At 40.8% G+C, this 22,245-nt stretch overlaps 1 protein-coding gene across 1 annotated transcript in view; it reads left to right on the forward strand.

The window, feature by feature from the left end:
• ehmt1b (euchromatic histone-lysine N-methyltransferase 1b) overlaps nt 1-22,245 on the forward strand; it is a 29,293-nt gene that overhangs the window by 4,462 nt on the left and 2,586 nt on the right. The window contains exons 2-24 of the mRNA XM_058064155.1: nt 1,343-1,430; nt 1,517-2,037; nt 4,334-4,556; nt 4,656-4,804; nt 5,129-5,293; nt 5,381-5,449; nt 5,566-5,668; nt 8,951-9,064; nt 10,716-10,996; nt 11,157-11,389; nt 11,904-12,125; nt 12,202-12,284; nt 13,856-13,962; nt 15,060-15,182; nt 15,283-15,384; nt 15,645-15,749; nt 15,825-15,979; nt 18,048-18,218; nt 18,398-18,542; nt 18,647-18,724; nt 19,969-20,084; nt 20,175-20,261; nt 20,373-20,451. Of these exons, the coding sequence (XP_057920138.1) occupies nt 1,343-1,430; nt 1,517-2,037; nt 4,334-4,556; nt 4,656-4,804; nt 5,129-5,293; nt 5,381-5,449; nt 5,566-5,668; nt 8,951-9,064; nt 10,716-10,996; nt 11,157-11,389; nt 11,904-12,125; nt 12,202-12,284; nt 13,856-13,962; nt 15,060-15,182; nt 15,283-15,384; nt 15,645-15,749; nt 15,825-15,979; nt 18,048-18,218; nt 18,398-18,542; nt 18,647-18,724; nt 19,969-20,084; nt 20,175-20,261; nt 20,373-20,451 (3,519 nt within the window). The remainder of the gene's footprint in view (nt 1-1,342; nt 1,431-1,516; nt 2,038-4,333; nt 4,557-4,655; nt 4,805-5,128; nt 5,294-5,380; nt 5,450-5,565; nt 5,669-8,950; nt 9,065-10,715; nt 10,997-11,156; nt 11,390-11,903; nt 12,126-12,201; nt 12,285-13,855; nt 13,963-15,059; nt 15,183-15,282; nt 15,385-15,644; nt 15,750-15,824; nt 15,980-18,047; nt 18,219-18,397; nt 18,543-18,646; nt 18,725-19,968; nt 20,085-20,174; nt 20,262-20,372; nt 20,452-22,245) is intronic.

Consider the following 22,245-nt stretch of genomic DNA (forward strand, 5'->3'; position numbering starts at 1 on the left):
ACATTTAAAAACAAGTGTGGGGCTGCCCACTGCAAAGCATTGCCGTTCATCTTACTATTCCTCATACGTATCCTTACATAAAATTATTATATTTTTGGCAAAGATTTACCGTCACAGCATGCAAATGACCCTCACATGTTACATCAAAAGTTGCATCTCTTAATGGTGTATTTATGATTTGTAACATTCCAAGTAACCATGGCAACACGACCAGAAAAACATCAGCTACATTTGCAATGGGCATGTCATGTCATGTTTATTGCTCCACAAATCCTCAATTTCTCTACCAATTTGCATCATTCAAACATGGAAATCCTTCAGGACATTCACCCTGACAATTCCTGAATTCATCATTCCAACAACACCACATTTTGCATCATACAGATTTCCTTTGTTCTTGAGATTTTTCCTTCTTCTACATTTCTCAAATGATTCAACAAGCTGTCCTACAAAGTGCTAGCAAGAACATCTACTTACATGATCACTATTGAGCTGCCGTAGAAGCACTTTCAGTACTCAGTGCTATCTTGCTAGGTGTTAGCATGCTAATTGTTAGTATGCCAATTGCTAGCATTTCAGCTATTTCTGGTATTTATCAACATGGCAGGATGTAAAATCACTTGAGAACTGCTTTTGGACCAGGGGGTGTATTAATGTAATAATGTATGTAATTTGAATAGACACTGTAGGAGAGAGGAATTACATTTCGACTCAGGGTGCTCCGATCCATCAACTGGCGACCGATCAGTATTGCCTGATTCCCATGAATTTACTACTAATATTAATTCATGAGTAATTTTATTAGTAATTGCCTATTTATTGTGCCACATGGCAGTCAAGGGACCTTGGAATTTTTCCCGACTTTTACGGCACCCCTTGCCAATAGCACTCAGAAATACATGGAAAAATGTATAATTCATCCATGTGATTATCAGCATCAGCCAATTTCAGTCCTGGATGGTATCAGAATTGCCATCATAAAAACGTGGTCGGAACGTCCCTATAGTTATGACAGTGAGTAATAAACAAAACAAAACATGAAAACAAAACAAATATGATTCCAACTCCAAATGCATTTTCTTCTGTCCTACAGGTTATTGTCTCCCCGGGGAAAGTAATTGTAGTGCACACGTTCCATTTTGACTTAATATGAAACATCTGAGAATATTTACTGGTCATCTTAGAAATTAAATGTTTCCACGTACCCCTTGCTATTTGTTTGTGTACCACTAGAGGTATGCCCCTGGTTGGAAATCACTGATCTGATCATCAGTGAATCACTCACCAATTTGAAACTTGTCCCGATTGTCCTGATAGCTTGTGTTTTGTTTTTCTTTAATAGCCCACTGGTCTTGCCAAAGGAAGCATTTGCAAAGGGGAAGAGCCGTCTAATAAAGAGGGACTGGACCTGGCAAACAATGGAGAAACAGGTACCGTTTGTGTTTATTTAAAGTTGCACATTCTGATAATCTCGTAATCTCGTAATCTAATGTACATCTTTGGTTGTTCTACCCAGATGGTGAAATAAAGGTCATGGACAGATTGACCTCTTCCCCCGTGGCAGAAGCAATTGTAAATGGCAGTGAATGTGACAACGCGAGGCACAACAGCCCGACGCACAGCTCTGCAACAGGCCACAACAAGACCTTATCGCTGATAAATGAGAATGGTATGCCGGACACGGAGACCCCGCACGGTTCTGTCATTGGAAGCAATGGATTCATTCTCACTAAGCCGCAGCAGGAGGACAGACCTGAAAGTACGCCTGATATGGCAGTGGCCCCCCACAGGACTAACAGGTCACCTTCAAGTTCCACCACAGGTGTACACATGACCAAAGCCCCCCCTCCCTCAGCCTCTGGGCCTGCACAGACTTTAGGCACACTAAGGACCGACCCTATTATAGGGACTACATTGGGGCAGGAGACATTAGACTCTAAAAATGGCGCAGCCCCAACTACCACATCTTCAGCACCCATCATGATACACAGAGCCAGAAAAACCATGTCCAGACCGGCTGTGACTCTTGAACAAAAGGTAAATGATACCGGGAATGATATTCAACTTTTCAGCCATTTATCATTTGGATGTTGGCATAATGAATGGGAAGTAGCAGCTGTGCACATTTGACATGTTAGTGTTTTGTATGTCCATTGTCCACGCACATTGGACATAATAGTAATGGCTTCATTGGGCTGATTGCCCAAACTGCATCTTTGATATGCACTGAAAGGAGAAAAGCTGCGATATTACGAGAGTAAAATCTGTACAGTGGATCCCTTGCACATTTGTGATTCATCATTCACGGCATTGCAAATTTGGTGATTCTAATACAGTATGATTATTGTCAAAAAAAACATTTTTCTACAAACTCGAAAGACCTCTCAGCAGTAAAATGACTTTTAATTTGATACACCCACAAAAATGTCCGTTGTTGACACACGGCTCGCTTGTCCCCCTCCAAACATTCCTGCTAGCTTAATATTCTCCTACGATTTCAGGGCAACTTTTGCCATAAAAGTGGCTGTTTTGACATTGGATTGACTCAAAAACACTCCCGACTTCTCTCTTCGATTGCCATTGCCAATCTATATCACTTGCTAACACATGTAAAGTATAACATGTATATGTAGTCACCACTAATGAATAATAATGTAAGATAATTGACGGGAAACAGAATTAGAGTCATTGTCGAGCTCAGGGGTGTCAAAACGTTTTCTATCGAGGTCCCCATATTGAAAAATCAAAGAATGGACAGGCCACTTTGAGATATGCTAAGAAGGTTTCTTTTTTTTCTTTTTTTTTTCCACTGGCCACATCTCAGCTTTGTAATGTATGTGGAAAAAGTGTATTAACATAACGTTTTTCTCCTGAATTACACTTTTCTGTTGTATTTATTTTTCAAATATTTTAATGTTGTAATGTAATGTACTTTATTTCTATCGTATTTTGACATTATTCTCGTAATATTGTAACTTTTTTCAAAAAAATTACATTTTATTTTTGTTTGACATCTCATCATATTTCAACTTTAGTTAGTAACACTTTAAATCATATTAATTTATAATTTCTTTCAATAATTGTTTTACTATGACTTTATTTTCATAATATAAAAACTTTAACTTTCAAACATTTTTCCCTAAATATTATACATTATTATCCTGATATTGCAACTTTTTTCCAATTTTTTCTGTTTTTTTCATTTTCTTTTTTAATATTAATTTATTATTTCTTTCAATAATTGTTTTATTATGACTTTATTCTCATAAAATAAAAACTTTAACTTTCAGACATTTTCCCCTAAATATTATACATTATTATCCTGATATTTCAACTTTTTTTCCCAATTTTTTCTGTTTTTTTTTTTCATTTTCTTTTTTTAATTGTATTTTTGAATGTACCGTGGGCCAATTTAAAAAAAAAAAAAAAAAAATGTATGTGCCGCAAATTGTCCCTGGGCCGCACGTTGGACATCTCTGGTGTAGCCACACAGCCACACTCATCTGATGCATTCAAAGACCGCAGAATAAAGTGAGAAACCTCAATGCACTATGAAAAAAATGTTCAGACCTGACTATTGGCCCCCACAGGAGGCCACCCCCTGAGCTTCTCAGACCCCGAGATGATTCATGTGGTTCTAACATGAGACGTACTTTGGCCCAAGACCATGAAAAGACTAGTACACAAGCATCGCTATTTTAAAGTCTATTCTCTGAGCGACAGGAAATCAGTGCAGAGGTCTAAACACTGCACTGGCATGGTCATACTTCCTGATTCTAGTCAGGACTTGAGCAGCAGCATTGTGGATATACTAAAGCTGTTTTACAGCTGGCTGAGAGAGCCCCGTGAGGAGGCGGTTACCATAGTCTAGCCTGCATCAGTCTATCTACATCTGGCTGGAAGACACTATTCCCTTAATTTTGGCAATGTTTCTTTAGCTGATAAAAAGACAAAAACATGTAAACGTTGGCTTACCTATTTTTTTTGACGAAAACAGGAAAAAAATTGACCAAAAATCTTTGAATTTACGGGACTTTGAATGCTGAATCGTGAATATGCTGGGATCCGCTGTATATCACTGTTGATATGAACACTTCTTTTGGAATGTTTTTGTCTACTACTAATTATGCCGAATTAGACAAGGAGTTACTTAGCATTTATTTGGCAGGTCACTTCTCTTTTCCATTGCTTTTCTTGAAATGTAGTTTTTTATGTTGTAAATATTTGGTACTCTTGTCAAATGCAATATTGGGTACATGGGTGCATGTCATCACATATCTACAACTCTTCAGTCAGACATTGCCTGCACAGTTTCTGTTTTTGTCACCTACAGCTTCTCAAGAGAGAGCTAAGAGAAGCACAGAACGCCAAAATGGAGACTGCGGTAGCATCCGACGCATCGAAACCCTCACAGCAGCACTTAACGGAGAACCATCTACCTCAGAATCCTTTGTCACCTTCAGCACAAACTGCTTCAACGACTTCACCAGCAATTCCTACGATATCTTCTCCTCCACTCACTTCATCGCCAGGCAAGCTTCAACACAATCTGTCAGGTTGGAAAAGCAAATCATACCCATTATAAACCCTTGTAAATGTTGCTTTACATGGGTTTTAACGTAAGCCATCTTTGTGTGCATCATGTCTCAATGTAGGCTCCTTCATGGGAGGGTTGTTGTCCCGTAAGAAGAAGAGAAGAATGGGGATTTACAACCTGGTTCCCAAGAAGAAATCGAAAATTCTGAGGCAGAGGACATTGCTGGAAATGTTTAAGGATGTGCACCCAGATGCCAAGAGCCCAGAGGTCTGTAGTGAACACCCCCTACCCCCCCAAAATGTCAAAAAGTCATTTCTAAATATTACATTTTTTAAAATATTTTTTCCTCTGCTTTAAATTGCTTGATTACATTAAATTACATGCTTTTATGGTTAAATTTTTCCCGAGTCACTTTTTTGAATAAGACAAACTAGAAGGATCTGAACACTGGCTAAATGCAATATCATGTAAATTTGGAAACAGTGACCCTCCTGCTACATCTTCTTATTCTCTGGCAGATCAGGTGTGTACAGTATGCTGTTTTAAGCAGCTATTTTAATAGTTTAAACATTGCTCTGCCTTACATCTTAGACAAACATCAATGGCGATAAGGTGGATTGTGCATCTGAGGAGGAGGAAGATGAGGATGAGGAGTCAGATGAGGTGGACTCTGATGAGGAAGAAGAGCAGCAGCAAGGAGAGCAGCTCCTCACTGCTGAACAGGAAGCGAGTCCAACATCTGAATCCATCTCTCAGGTTTGAAAATAATGGATGCATCCTTCCAATAAAAATGCTTGATGCTAAAGAACTGATTTTGTTCCCAACACTGGAACATAAACCTAGGCGGAGAATGAGCAAGACTCTGATGAATCTGGACTAGAGGCTGAGGAGGAGGGCACCGAGTCAGACTTGGTAAGCTCCAGCTTAAAGCAATGGAATGCTTTTTTTTATCCTCTTGCTTCAGACAGTTTTCTCTTTATCCAGTACTGAAATCATCCCATGACTGAACTCGTATCTGTCTGCCTCAGAGCACGGAGTCCAGTCTCAAGAAGAAGTTGAAAAAGAAAACGAAAGCAGACGGTGCGTGGCTCCGCCCATCCAGGAAACGCAAGAGGAGGGTAAAGGTTAAAGGTAAGAACTGCAGCCCATTACAGCTCATTCTTTGTTGTATGTTGGCTCATATTGAGAACGCATCATGGCTCGACAATAACGATGTACCGATGGCCCGGGGCAAGTTAAAACAAAATTGGGGCAAGTAAATCCAATCAGTGATATTCCCGTCAGGCAAGTGCACTTTGGCTTGCCATACTGCCAAGAGTGTTTTTTTTAAAAGCGGTTCTTGTTGGGTGTTGGTAAAACACGAACTGCGTAATTCCGGTGGTAATTTGCAAACCAATCCTTGCTAATCTTGAAATGGACCAATCAGAATGGTTTATTTAGACCGCAGTCCACAGTCCGCGTTTTACCCACACCCGTTCTTGTTCGCGATCAACCAATCAGCGATGGTTTGACTAGGAAAACATCTATCATCGTCTAATTCTTCAACAACTTCTGAAGGAAAACACCAAAAAGTGATGAACCAGTGCCTCCTAGACAAGTATTTTATTAGCGGCAGCAAATCAAATGATGGCACAGGTGAGTGAATCACATTGCTGTGACAATTTGAAGTGGTCACAATGAAACCACCGATTAGATCCAATACCAAGTGCTGATTTTGCACAAGCTACAAAATCTAGCGCTTCCATTTCTCTGTGTATTTTTCTCACCTTTGCTTCACAAATTATCGTTTGACCATTGAGCATTTTTTTCTGGATTAAAAACACTTTACTAGTACACAAATGTGTCTATTCAATAATGTTTCATTGTGTTGCACAACTTCTTAATATCACTGCTTACTACGACTACGATGTGTAAGGTAGTATGGCATGCCATGTTAACATACATTTCCATGAATGTACTTTTATTTATCAAGGCAAAGTGCCTAGAAGTCTCTTGACAATCCAGATTTCCATGCAACGTCATGATCTATGTAGGAAAACAACCACAAGAAATGATAATCATTTCATCTTTATTTGAGATTATCATGTGATGCCACAAAATTTAGATGATATCATTATTTTCATTTTACATGGGGCAAGTTCGGGCAAGTAGTTCTCACCTTAAGGATTCCCCATGGGCAAGTCATTTTTGGTTTTAATGCAGAGCCCTGCGCATCCATTGGCACTCAACGGAAATTACAATAGGGCTATTTTTGTCATCGTTATATATAACACGGTAATGTCATCAGAAGTGTTTCCTCTGCTGTTACTGCTGTAACACCTGATATATATTAAATAGGGCCGTCAATTGATTCAAATATTTCATCGCCATTCGTCAAATTTTATTTATAGGGATATCAGTTTTGGAAATATGAACCATTATTTTATTCCAAAAATAATATTCATTCATTTTCTACCGCTTATCCTCACAAGCGTACACCCTGGACTGGTCACCAGCCAATCACAGGGCACATATAGACAAACAACCATTCACACTCTCATTCATACCTATGGACTATTTGGAGTCGCCAATTAACCTAGCATGTTTTTGGAATGTGGGAGGAAACCGGAGTACCCGGAGAAAACCCACGCATGCACGGGTAGACCATGCAAACTCCACACAGAGATGGCCGAGGGTGGGATTTAACTCAGGTCTCCTAGCTGTGAGGTCTGCACGCTAACCACTCGACCGCCATCCAAAAATAATACAGTTGGAAATACTTAATGCAAGTGGCCAGTTGTCCCACTTTGTTTGGCGGCCCTTGAAGGTACTTTGTCCCTCACATGCTGCACAGATTTTATTTATCTCCAGTATTTTTACCCTTGAGCTGCACGGCGAACAAGTGGTTAGCACCCGAGTTCAATTCCACAATCGGCCATCTCTGTGTGGAGTTTGCATGTTCTCCCCGTGCATGCGTGGGTTTTCTCCGGGTACTCCGGTTTCCTCCCACATTCCAAAAACATGCTAGGTTAATTGGTGACTCCAAATTGTCCATAGGTATGAATGTGAGTGTGAATGGTTGTTTGTCTATATGTGCCCTGTGATTGGCTGGCCACCAGTCCAGGGTGTACCCCACCTCTCGCCCGAAGACAGCTGGGATAGGCTCCAGCACCCCCGCTGCTCTCATGAAGATAAGCGGTAGAAAATGAATGAATGAACTTTTACCCTTTTTCTTGCACATGGTGATACTATCTGGAAATGCATCAAGATAAGCTTTGACCTTATTGAGTGTTAATGTGCATATCGGTGGTACACAACATCTCTGAAAAACAAAATCCAGGCTCATGAATGGTGGCTATAATGTACATAAGTTTTTCTGACGTGTTGACTAGCTTGTTCTGCGAATGCTGATACCTCTGAATTGACAAAAGCAGCTCGGACCCAAGTTTTAGCTCACCGTTCCAAGCAAAAAACAAGCTTGCTTCCCAAAAAGTTGGCACACTCGACATTCATTCATTCATTTTCTACAGCCTATCCTCATGAGTCACGGGGGTGCTGGAGCCTATCCCAGCTGTCTTGGGGGAGACTGGTCGCCAGCCAATCACAGGGCACATATAGACAAACAACCATTCACACTCACATTCATACCTATGGACAATTTGGAGTCGCCAATTAATCTAGCACAGTGGTCCCCAAACTAAGGCCCGGGGGCCGGACACGGCCCACTTCCACATTTGACCCGGCCCCCTGAACAAAAAAGCATGTACATTTTTCTGTCATAGAACTGGAAATGGTAACCTATTGTGACGTGACTACAACCACACTTTGCCCCAGTCATAGAACATAAACAAACATACGACCCTGACCCTGGCCCCCTTCAGAGGAAAGAAAAGTCATGTGGCCCTCACTGGAAAAAGTTTGGGGACCCCTGATCTAGCATGTTTTTGGAATGTGGGAGGAAACCGGAGTACCCGGAGAAAACCCACGCATGCACGGGAAGAACATGTACACTCCACACAGAGATGGCCGAGGGTGGAATCGAACTTGGGTCTCCTAGCTGTGAGCCCTGTGCGTTAACCACTTTTCCGCCGTGCAGCCGCACACTCAACATTACAATTTCAAACCTTGCGAGAGCCATCTGCAAGGTTTTTGAGGCTAAATTTACAGATCTAATACACTTTTCTCTCTCCATTTCTGCTCAATATTTGCTCCTGCTTGTAGCTCCAAGGTGGCCGATAATAATAGAGATAAATCCTTATTGTTTGATATTGTACTCATCAACTTTGGCCAAATACAAGATAATATTGGATGCAAGATTTTTCTAGTAGTGATTTAGTGATTCTTCTCGTCACTTCCATATTGATTTGAATTATGGTGTTATTTATACTTTGGGGCAGTGTATGTTTGCGATCTAACACTTACTGGTCTATTCAGAACCGGAGTCCTCCACTGAGCCTCCATCTTCAGTTCTGAGCAGCACAGAAGATGGTACGGAGCATGCGTCGATACCACCTGCCAAACTCTGCAAGCCTGATGTTCCTTCAGAAGGTGAGCTCGCCAATAAGTGTTTAACCTGAACCCCTGCTTGTCATCAGGGACCACCAGCGGATGGTGAAAAATCGTGGCCCAAAAAGATGACTAATTTTGACACACGACTTCTCCAACCCTGCAATAAAAGTGACTATTGTAATTATTACATTAGATTCAGCTCCAGAACCTTCAATGTCTTTCTACCCAAAATATGCCTCACACATTTATTAAACACGTTTTAAATTGGAAAATGATGAGGTACTCACTAGGAGTGCATAATAAATATTGGACTGCTAATTATCAGGCTGATATGAGGAATTATGGCATAATAACGATTAAGCTAATAGCATTGGGTTAGCAAATCATGCTCACCTTTTTTCCTAGCTGTGGCGTGCTGGAAGCATTCATTCATTCATTTTCTACCGCTTATCCTCACGAGAGTCAAGGGAGGTGCGGCCCAGCCAATCACAGGGCACATATAGACAAACAACCATTCACACTCACATTCATACCTATGGACAATTTGGAGTCGCCAATTAACCTAGCATGTTTTTGGAATGTGGGAGGAAACCGGAGTACCCGGAGAAAACCCACGCATGCATGGAAAGAACATGCAAACTCCACACAGAGATGGCCGATGGTGGAATTGAACTCGGGTGCTAACCACTCGTCCGCCGTGCAGCTCAAGGGTAAAAGTACTGGAGATAAATAAAGTAACTATCTATCTGTGCAGCATGTGAGGGAGAAAGTACCTTCAAGGGCCGTCAAACAAAGTGGGACAACTGGCCACTTGCATTAAGTATTTCCAACTGTATATTATTTTTGGATGGCGGTCGAGTGGTTAGCACACAGACCTCGCAGCTAGGAGACCCGTTAAATCCCACCCTAGGCTATCTCTGTGTGGAGTTTGCATGTTCTCCCCGTGCATGCATGGGTTTTCTCCGGGTACTCCGGTTTCCTCCCACATTCCAAAAACATGCTAGGTTAATTGGCGACTCCAAATTGTCCATAGGTATGAATGTGAGTGTGAATGGTTGTTTGTCTATATGTGCCCTGTGATTGGCTGGCTACCAGTCCAGGGTGTACCCCGCCTCTCACCCGAAGACAGCTGGGATAGGCTCCAGCACCCCCGCTAGCCTTGAAGGTACTTTCTCCCTCACATGCTGCACAGATAGATAGTTATTATTTTTTTTATCTCCAGTACTTTTATCCTTGAGCTGCACGGTGGCTAGCACCCGAGTTCAATTCCACCCTCGGCCATCTCTGTGTGGAGTTTGCATGTTCTCCCTGTGCATTAGTGGGTTTTCTCCGGGTACTGAGTGTGATTGAATGTGAGTGTGAATGGGTGTTTGTCTATATGTGCCAACTCACATTCATACCTATGGACAATTTGGAGTCGCCAATTAACCTAGCATGTTTTTGGAATGTGGGAGGAAACCGGAGTACCCGGAGAAAACCCACACATGCAGCCTTTCATAAGCATCCCCTGTTTACAATGATCGGTAAACAGACATGGCGTTGATAGTGTGGGACTTCTTCACATATTTATAAATCATGGCCAACTTTTCGAAGGAATAAAAGAAATAATTACTCCAAAATGTAGCAATATTGTGAATGGTGAATTGCAAACGTGTGGATATCCACTGTATTATCAGACTTTTGGTCATAGCAGACACTTCAAGGTCAACAATGGAGGAGGCTCAGGAGCTGCCGCTGTGCAGCTGCCGCATGGAGACCCCCAAGAGTCGGGAGATTCTCATCCTGGCGGACAGGAAGTGTATGGCCACCGAGAGCGTCGATGGACAACTTACCCGTTGCCAAAGCGCTGTCTTGAAACATGAGATGATGCGGCCTTCCAACTCTGTTCAGCTGCTGGTACTTTGTGAGGACCACCGTAGCGGCATGGTCAAGCACCAGTGCTGTCCCGGCTGCGGCTTCTTCTGCAGGGCTGTGAGTACTCGGTCACTGTTTTTTGATCTTAATGAAATGCCGATAAAAAAAAAATTACAGTTCCGACAGCATCTGTAATTAGGAAGCTCATTTTCTTCTGTATTCATGTGTTTTTTTAGGAGTACCCTTCTGTTCTGAGACGGTGTCCTTTTCTGTGCAGGGGACCTTCATGGAGTGCCAACCAGACGTGAACATCTCGCACCGCTTCCACCATGCCTGCGCGTCAGTGCTAAAAGGTCAAAGCTTCTGCCCCCACTGCGGGGAGGAGGCCAGCAAGGCCAAGGAGGTCACTATCGCCAAGGCGGACACCACCTCCACCGTACCGCCTGCGCTCACTCATGGACCAGCCACGCCTGGAGCACATGAGGGCAGGGCAGACACCACCACTGGCAGGTAAATGAAAAAATAAACTAGTTTTGTTTAAGAACTTATCTAAACATAAACTATTATGGTGTTGTCCTATCATGCATTTCTATTTTTATAATAATGAAACTGCTTTGGGGGCGGCATGGTGGTCGAGTGGTTAGCGCGCAGACCTCACAGCTAGGAGACCAGGGTTCAATTCCACCCTCAGCCATCTCTGTGTGGAGTTTGCATGTTCTCCCCGTGCATGCGTGGGTTTTCTCTGAGTACTCCGGTTTCCTCCCACATTCCAAAAACATGCTAGGTTAATTGGCGACTCCAAATTGTCCATAGGTATGAATGTGAGTGTGAATGGTTGTTTGTCTATATGTGCCCTGTGATTGGCTGGCCACCAGTCCAGGGTGTACCCCGCCTCTCGCCCGAAGACAGCTGGGATAGGCTCCAGCACCCCCGCGACCCTCGTGAGGAAAAAGCGGTAGAAAATGAATGAATGAATGAAACTGCTTTGGGATTAAAAGACCCTCTCCTTTTATTTCTTCTCGAGCTCCTCACACTTGAATGTGGGCTGTGATGTTAACGGCAGCGCAGACAGCTCTCTTTCCGCCGGTTTGAAACCTCAACCAGACTCAGATCCAGCTTTTCCCGGATCGTCCAGCAGCACCTCAGTACTGCAGGCTAGTACTGAAGCAACAGCCCAATCTCCAGTTCTCCAAGGACCGCCACGAGAAACCCTTGAAAGCGTCCTGGTTTCTCTCAACACAGAGAAGTATGTTTGAGTCGTTTGGATGTTTTGTGGTCAAAAGAGATGCAACTCCAATTGGTTTTATTTTTGTTTCGATCAGGCCAAAGAAGCTGCGTTTTCACCCAAAGCATCTTTACCTCTCCGCCAAACAGGGAGAACTTAAGAAGGTTGTGCTCATGCTGGGTATGTCACCTGTGTTATGCTGCTGTTTGTTTATTTTTTTTAATACTGTGGAATCTTGTGTTTTGTAAGATTTGATTTGATTTTGATGAAAATTGCTAAAAAATATGACTTTGAAGCGCCGAAGAACTGGAGTCTGAGGCGGAGTGTTGAATTTGGGAGAAAACTTTATTTTTCTTGCAAACATTAACTTGCACTCTTTGCTACGTAAGACATGAAAGCCCCGTCTCTCAACCACAACAGGAAGTGGAAAACCCCCGTCCCTTGCGCCCACCCCTCCGGGTGGCAACCCCTCCCCTATCGATCGTTCCGGGGTGAATTATGTCCCGGTAACCTACCACTACACAAGCCCCCCCCAGAATTCACCCATAGTCAAAATTGCCCGCACGGCTCCGCCGTGTGCGCACTGTTTGTGGCAGGGCAGAAGGGTGTGGTGGCGTCCGGAATGAAGTCCCCGGGGACACGCAAGACCTGCTCGTACACCTGCTCGGCCGACAATGCCTGCAGGTCTTCCTTGGGGGCGGATCGCAGACCAAGCATGACCCACGGCAGCCTGTCCACCCGGTCGCCGTTCGTCAGGCTAGCCCGCAGCGCCGTTTTCATTGAGCGGTGAAACCACTCGATGAGGCCGTTCGCTTGGGTAGTCCTGTCTACCATGGTGAGCAGGTGTGTAAAGCCGTGGGAAAGGGGGAGGGGGCCCACTAGGTCGACATTAACATGGTCGAACCTTCTCTCTGGGACGGTGAAATGCTCCAGTGTTGCCTTTGTGTGGCGGTGAATCTTGGCGGTGATATGGAATGCACGAACTGGCCCAAGCGAGCACGTCTTTCTTTAGGCCCCGCCACACAAACTTTTGTGCCACCAACCTCACAGAAACGGTGCGAGAGCCCGTTTTTTGTACACAGTCCTGCTTATCACAGTTGTTGACTTGTGAAGAATGGATAGTAGTTATTTTAAAGCTGGGACACTATAGGCACTGTGGCAACTGTAATGATGCATTGTGGTGAAGAGGGAACTGAGCCAAAAGGTGAAGCTCTCAATTTACCTGTAAATCTATGTTCCTACCCTTACCGATGGTCACGAGGTTTGGGTAGTGACCGAAAGGATAAGATTATTGATAAATGAGGTTTCTCTATTGGGTGGCTGGACTCTCCCTCAGAAAATCTTGACTAGAACCGCTGCTTCATTGCATTGAGAGGAGCAAGATGAGCTTGCTTGGGCTGGATGCCTCCTTCAGTAGGCCTCGGGGGAAGACCCGGGACACTTTGGAGAGACTGTCTCTCTCAGGCGGCCTAGGAAAGCCTCAGGATCCGCAGAGAGGAGCTTGACGAAATAGCAGGGGAGAGGGCTGCCGATCCCACGACCCGACCTCGGATAAGTGGAAGAACATGGATGGATCGACACTATAGACAGTTCCAGCTTTATTATTTGTGTGTGTGGGGGGGGGGTTATTTGTTGATAGAACAAACACAGAAGGATGAACGAAGCAACGTACGCTATATAAGTGCTGAGGAGTTATTGGAGCGTTCTGCATATTTCTGAGTGTTCTTTTTTTGTTATGATGCACTATACAGTGGATGGTATTGACCCCAACTTTAAGATGGAATCCCAGAACAAGCGCACCCCTCTTCACGCTGCAGCTGAGGGAGGACAAAAGGAGATCTGCCACATGCTCGTACAAGTAAGAACTTAGTAAGCAAGTTATTTTCTGTGTAAAGCTGTGGCAATTGAAGGTTTGACTGATTGGTCTTCACTTTCTAATTGATGAAAACAATAAGTAACATGTATTACATCAGGGGTCTCAAACTCAATTTACTTGGGGGCCACTGGATCTACGGTCTGGGCGAGACTGGGTCGCATCAGGTTTTAAAAAAAAAAACGCATTTATTAAAAACAGAAAAATGAATAAACTTTGCTTTGGTTTCGATTTTCTACAAGAAAAGCTCTGATAAAACATTCCACTGTTCTCAAATATCTTACTTTTTATTGTTCTGCACAAAATATGATGAAAAATAAATAAACAAATCAAGAATAAAGAAAATCAATCAATCAGTAATAAATAAATATAATAATAATAATAAAACGGCAAATAATAAAAACTTAAGAAACCACATATAGTTGGTGGGTAGAATTTACAAAGCATTATTAGAGCCCTGTAGACATGACAAAACGCGACTATAGTCACATTTATACTCTTTTTATTTACAACATATTGCGCAACTGCAGGGTCTTGAGACACATGCTAACTCACAAACTAGAGAGCTAGCGACCTAAACGGTAGCCTTCAAGTTATTTCCTTTAAACTTAAATAGCCAAAAACTTACCACTTCCACACGGATAGGGAGGATAACTATTAACAGTTATTTAACCTTTAACATGAACATTAATCAAACGTAATAATTTTTTCTGGGTACATGATACCATACAGCATCCATATCAAACTTGCGCGGGCCACACTAACATTAAACTTTCATATCAAGGCGAGGGCCTCAAACTAGTGTCCTGCGGGCCACGTTTGGCCCGCGGGCCGCGTGTTTGAGACCCCTGCATTACATTAAACGTACTGACTTCATTACCTACCGACTACTGTAACAGGTAGACACTCTTCTAAGGATGCCCCATTTAAAGTCTTCATTGAATTCATCATTTCAGAAACCAATTTCTTTGTCAAGTGTAAACTGATGTGATATATAAGCAAGTTTTTTTTTTTTTATCCCTGGTGTAAGTATGTTTCCTGGTTCTGCAATGATGTCACGAGCAGACGTTTCCTTGTTACAGGCTGGTGCAAACTTGGACACATGCGACGAAGATCATCGGACACCACTGATGGATGCGTGTGAGAACAACCACATGGAGACGGTCATGTATCTGCTGAGAGCAGGCGCCAGCGCCATGCACAAGGTCGGACCAGAAAAAAAGATCTTTTTGTGTATGAATGACCGCTGTCGGAGCTGAAGGCTTATTTAGCGGCTAACTGGTCAATGCTGCGTTCTCTTCCCAGGATGTTGAAGGGTTCACGTGTCTCCACCTGGCGGCCAAGTCTGGTCATCATGACATTGTTCAATATCTTCTGTCTACAGGATTTGTCAACATAAATTGCCAGGTCAGTAACCATACCTGTCAACTCTATTGTTTTCACCAGGGAACTACTGTTTTTTTTCTAGTTTCATATTTTTCCTGTATTTTGACATTCATGACAACAATATTAACTGTCACTCAAACAGCGCCATAACCAGTAAAGTCAGGCCATGGTTGAAACCAAATGTTCTATTTATTTCCTAACAAATGATGGAAACATTCTTCAATTCTGTTCCTTGATCCAAACTCCTCTTGTGTGATTGTTCTGTTTTTTACCCCCATTAGGATGATGGAGGTTGGACAGCCATGATCTGGGCCACAGAATACAAACATGTGGACCAGGTCAAGTTGTTACTGTCCAAAGGAGCTGACGTCAGCATCAGAGACAAGGTTTTGGCTCAGGACAAGCTGTGTTTGGAATCTTTACAATGAAATCACAAACATTTCTTTATTTCCTAATTTTAGGAAGAAAACATCTGTCTTCACTGGGCAGCCTTCTCTGGCAGCGTTGAAATCGCCAAGCTGCTCCTTGACGCACACTGTAATCTCCAGGCTGTCAACATCCATGGAGACTCTCCTCTACACATAGCTGCTCGGGAAAATCGCCTGGATTGTGTAATGTAAGTTGCAAACTAACGGATTTGCTTGTTGGGGTGTGCAATACGACACAGTTTGGTTTTAATCAGATGCCAAGTAACTACAGGGCCAGTATTGCCAAGTAAGTAGGGCTGGGCAATATGTAAATATTTTTTAGATATCGCTATTTACATTGAGTACATCATCAAAAACCAATCATATCTTTGATATCGATGTAGACTGGATTTGCACTGTATCCCCCTCATCCCTGCATGCAGGAAGAGGGAGGAGGGGCAGAGCAGAAGCTTCGGTCTACAGCAGGGGTCATCAACGCTGTGCCCGCGGGCGCCCATGCGCCCACGTGGACCACTTAAGGCGCCCGTGAGGCATCTTCTAAAAATAGCACTGGTCACAAATTATTATTGTTATTTTGTGCTTTAAATTTTGAATCAGAATTGATTACATTAATGTATTTTTTAATCATCTTATAACATTCATTCATTCATTTTCTACCGCTTTTCCTCACGAGGGTCGCAGGGGATGCTGGAGCCTATCCCAGCTGTCTTTGGGCAAGAGGCGGGGTACACCCTGGACTGGTGGCCAAGCAAATCACAGGGCACATATAGACAAACAACCATTCACACTCACATTCATACCTATAAACAATTTGGAGTCGCCAATTCAAAAATTAAAACAAAAATATTTTATAACAAACTCTTACCTCAAGTCAAAGTTCATGTGTGCGCACGTGTCCGCTCACCGCTTATCTGATATAGTGCAGCGGTGATGAGGAGTTAGCTTACTCGTGCAGTTTAGCCCCCAAAAGCATGGCAGAAAAAGGACTTAAATTTTCCACAGTGACTGGGAGGAAGAATTTTTCTTTACGTATTTTGAAGAAAAATTTATGTGTCTTATTTGCGGGACGACTGTTGCAATACCAAAGCGGCACAATGTGGAGAGACACTTCAAAACTTGTCATGAAAGCTTCAATGTGGAAAGGACGGAAAGGCCTTTTTTCACTAGGCAGGTGAAAAAATCACAAAAAGGTGTTCCCTCTGACTTTCAAATATGTGAGCACATAAATAAATGTTTCTTGTTAAATATGTTTTTGTTACCATTATTGTGGAAAATAATTAACATTGATATACTAATACTATTCCTTTTGTTCTGATTACTAAAAAGTGATCCGTGCTGTTTTGTCATTTTGGAAGTTCACCACAAACAGTAGCCCTTCATACTATCCGTGCTCACAAAGTAGCCCTCGGCCTCAAAAAGGTTTGGTGACCCCTGGTCTACAGCGTCTGCGATGGAAGCATTTGTCAGCAATGAATAAGTAGTATCTCTGTAACGTGGAAGTACTTCAAATTCTGAGCATAAAAATATATTTTTCACCACTCCAATATGAGGAATGTGAAGCTCCGCACTGTCTGCCGCGTTCCTGTTGTGTTCCTTATGAAAAGAGCAAAGGCAGTTTGTTTACATTATTTTCCTCCATTTGTGCAAAACTTCATTGGGTTCATTTGGTTGCTGTGAAGCCCAGGTCATTCATTCATTTTCTACCGCTTATTCTCATGAGAGTTGCAGGGGGTGCTGGAGCCTATCCCAGCAGTCTTCGGGCGAGATGCGGGGTACACCCTGGACTGGTGGCCAGTCAATCACAGGGCACATATAGACAAACAACCATTCACACTCACATTCATACCTATGGACAATTTGGAGTCGCCAATTAACCTAGCATGTTTTTGGAATGTGGGAGGAAACCGGAGTACCCGGAGAAAACCCACGCATGCACGGGGAGAACATGCAAACTCCACACAGAGATGGCCGAGGGTGAAATTGAACTCCGGTCTCCTCGCTGTCAGGCCTGCGCGCTAACCACTCGTCCACTCGTATGAATGTGAGTGTGAATGGTTGTTTGTCTATATGTGCCCTGTGATTGGCTGGCGACCAGTCCAGGGTGTACCCCGCGACCCTCGTGAGGAAAAGCGGTCGAAAATGAATGAATGAATAATATTGACGACGGCACTGGCGACTAGGCAGGACCAACTTAAGCAGGTTCCACTTTATTAAGCTAATGGTCTAGTTGTTGAATCTGTGCTTTGTACCTTCCAGGCTTTTCTTATCTCAAGGAGCGGATGTTTTTCTCAAAAATCGTGAGGGAGAAACCCCCCCAGACTGCTGTGGACACAACTCAAAAGCCTTTGCAGCCCTGCAAGCCCACAAGAGAGAAAAGGACGCCAAGAACGTCAGGCTCAGTCTATCACAGGGAAAAATCCTTCACAGGTTCAAATTGATCTCCACTTCCCTTGTGAATGTGAGGTGTAAGAGGAATGCTTATTAATAGTCGTGCCATAGCGCTATGAAAATATGGATGTGACCTTGGCTCTCATGAGGTTAATCATGGCATACATGAACGTGTGGCAAACTGCACCCACAACATAATATGTGTGGTCCGTATGCAGTGACATCGCTCTTGGGCAAGAGAGAGTCGCCATTCCCTGTGTCAACTCCATAGACGGAGAACCCTACCCAGACGACTACAAGTACATTCTTGAAAACTGCGTCACCTCCCCGATGAACATCGATCGAAACATAACACACTTACAGGTGAGCTGGTGCAATGACATTCAGTCGTGTTTTTTTCCTCTTTTTTTCTAAAATGACAGACGTTATTGTTATTATTATTATTATTATGATTTGTGTCCAAACAGTACTGTGTTTGCAAGGAAGACTGTTCTTCAAGCGTCTGCATGTGCGGGCAGCTCAGTCTACGATGCTGGTACGACAAGGTAAGGTGGTCAAATGAGCTTGTTTAATGAAATAGGAATAAATAAAAATTAATAATGACATAGAAGGTAAGATGAATTACATTAAAAATGGAACATAAAGATAATTGATTACATTAGTACAGTAAAACTGCTCGGGCAGTGATAAGGACAGAAAAGAAAGAAAAAAGAATGGAAAAAATCAAAAGCATAAAAAATGTAGGAAAAAAGTTGTTAATAAATAATGAAGGATAAGGATAAGCGGCATAGAAAATAGGTGGATGGAAAATTTTAATACATGAAAAAAATCCGAAATAAAATGTTAAATTTCAATCCATACAGTGCCTAAATATAATTTATTACATTAGTAAACAAGAATACCAAAAAATAGTATTAAAAAGTAAAACTAAATAAATAAACAAGAAAAAGTCTTGTTAAAAAAAGCGATACAAGTGAATAAGAATAAATAATTAAATAAGAATAAAGAAATGGAAAATGAGATAAATACACTGCATCAACATGCAGTAATTGGTTGAATAACTAATAAAGTAACTTTAAATAAAAAGGAAAAAAGGCAAAATCATTAAAAAATACAAAAATATATTTATAATAATATAATTTTACATAACAATAATAATCTATAGTATCATGTAATATATAATACAATAAAATAAAAGATAAATAATAAAAATTCATTCATTTTCTACCGCTTATCCTCACAAGGGGGGTGCTGGAGCCTATCCCAGCTATCTTCGGGCGAGAGGCGGGGTACACCCTGGACTGGTCGCCAGCCAATCACAGGGCACATATAGACAAACAACCATTCACACTCACATTCATACCTATGGACAATTTGGAGTCGCTAATTAACCTAGCATGTTTTTGGAATGTGGGAGGAAACCAGAGTTAAATAATAAAAATGAATCAGTAAATAATGTGAATAAACAAAAATGAATAAGTTCAGGTGCATAGAAAATAAGATAAATTACAATAACTAAATATCCAGATATAATAATATTTATACTCTTGGGCAATGAAAAAGCCATTAAAAGAAAAATTGACACCTGTGTTACCAAATATAGTATTTATGACCATAGAAAATCAGTAGGGTTGTCAAAGGTAACGAAAGGTTACTTTTTTTTTTACGTGTAATTAATGTGCCCACCACCTATTTGACCCTTTGCCCACACCGTAGTCTTCTAACTGGCTGAAAACGTTAACTTCTTACCTCCTAAAATAAGTCATGGTAAGATTCTTTTTTTTTTTAGGTCGGTTGTCTCCTCCCTGAATTCTCCCGTGAGGAGCCCCCTCTTATCTTTGAGTGTAACCATGCTTGTTCCTGTTGGAGGACCTGTAAGAACAGAGTGGTGCAAAATGGACTCAGGTAGGTACAAGTTGCATTTATTTCATACATTGTTTTGGTTTGTTTCTTTAAATGACAAGTGACGAGTCTGTTATTGTATATGTATTCCAGTACCAAGCTTCAGCTCTTTCGGGCCGGTAAAAAAGGCTGGGGTGTCCGGGCGCTGCAAGACATACCGCAAGGGACGTTTGTGTGCGAGTAAGTCGCCATTGCTAATGAGTAACCTGTTAATATTCATATCACTGTTAAATCCATTCAGGTGAAATATATTCTTGTTCATAAACAAAAGCACATCCTGATTTTGAACAGGTACATCGGTGAGATCATCTCAGAAGCAGAAGCAGAGATGAGGCAAAATGACGCTTACCTCTTCAGTTTAACTGATAAGGTACGCTACACTCACCATTCACAGTCCTCTGGGGAATAACAAAGGGTTTAGTTTAGCATCAGCTTGCAAACCTGCGTCAGTAATATGTAGTTTGAACATGAATTCCTTAGTCATCCATTCCAAAAGGTGCAACGAAAACCAAAGCCGGAACAAATAGTTTCCCATAAGAAACAATATAACTCCAATTACTACCAGACATAGGAGGAAAAAACACATTTTATACAAATTATAATTATTAATTTGGAGTACCACGGATAACCCAGCTCTTTGATGAAGATGAAAAACACTATTGAATTTAATAAATACCAAAGTACAAAGGTAGTACCTCTCCTGTCTCCTCCTCGCCAACCAGAGGCTAAAAGTGATGTTAAAATGTTCATTTATCAATTGAATTGGTCATTTATAAATATTTTTGCATTGTTTTAGGCCAGCAAAATTATAATTTGTATAAATGTATAATTTATAAATTATTGTTGAATTTAATAATAATAATTTTTAAAAATTTTAAATTATGAAATTATTAAATAAATTATGATTTTACATTAATAAATTATATTTTTTATTTATAAATGTTATAAATTATTATTATAAAATTTATAAATTATTATTAAATTTAAAAAATAATTTGTAAATTATAAATTTATACAAATTATAATGCATTATACAAATTATAATGCAAAATATTTATAAATGGCAAATTAAATTGATAAATTGAAAAAATTAATACATTATTTTTTAAATTTAATAATAATTATAAATCTATAAAATTATTAAATAAATTATTATATTAATAAATTATAAATTATTATTTTTAAATTTACTAATAATTGATACATTTATAAATTATTATTTTAAATTTAATAATAATAATTAATTAATTATTATTATTAAATTTATAAATTATTATTATTAAATTTACAATTTACAATAAACAATAATTTAGAAATTATAAATTTCTACAAATTATAATTTTAAAATATTTATAAATGGCAAATTTAATTGATAAATTTAAAAAATTATTTAAAATTAAAAATTATTTTTAAATTTAATAATTTATACATTTATAAAATTATTAAATAAATTATTATATTAATAAATTATAGATTATTATTTTTTAATTTAATAATAATTGATAAATTTATACATTCTTTTTAAATTTAATAATAATTTATAAATCTTTAATTTATTATTATTAAATTTAAAAATAAATTATAAATTTATACAAGTTATAATTTTGCTGGCCTAAAACAATGCAAAATATTTATAAATGGCAAATTCAATTGATAAATGAACATTTTAACATCACTTTTAGCCTCTGGTTGGCGAGGAGGAGACAGGAGAGGTACTACCTTTGTACTTTGGTATTTATTGAATTCAATAGTGTTTTTCATCTTCATCAAAGTGCTACTTTGCCGGTTACCTTGCCGTGTACTCCATAATAAAGCACAAAGACTGAGTCAGCAATGTGTAGGATGCTTTGTTTCAGCAGTCAATTCCACAGTCCAACATCCTGGTTATTACGTGCTTTGTTTGGCTATACAATATACAATACGGGAAATGGGTCGTATAAATAACTGAGGTAACCCCGTGTTGACCTTCATTGGGTTAGTTTTATCTTCAACTCTCAGGAGTGTGAAGAGGCTGGGATGAGAATCAGCAGCGTGGTTCTATAGCAGAATCTCCAGGTTGGTGGTGAGGTGTTCAGGGCAGGTCCGACCCAATGGATGTCCACAACTGGTCTCCATGGTCAATACCGGGGTAGCGGACGCTCAGTTATATACCCCATACAAGTCT

The sequence above is a fragment of the Doryrhamphus excisus genome, chromosome 2 (assembly GCF_030265055.1).
Source record: "Doryrhamphus excisus isolate RoL2022-K1 chromosome 2, RoL_Dexc_1.0, whole genome shotgun sequence".
In the NCBI taxonomy this organism is placed as follows: Eukaryota; Metazoa; Chordata; class Actinopteri; order Syngnathiformes; family Syngnathidae; genus Doryrhamphus; species Doryrhamphus excisus.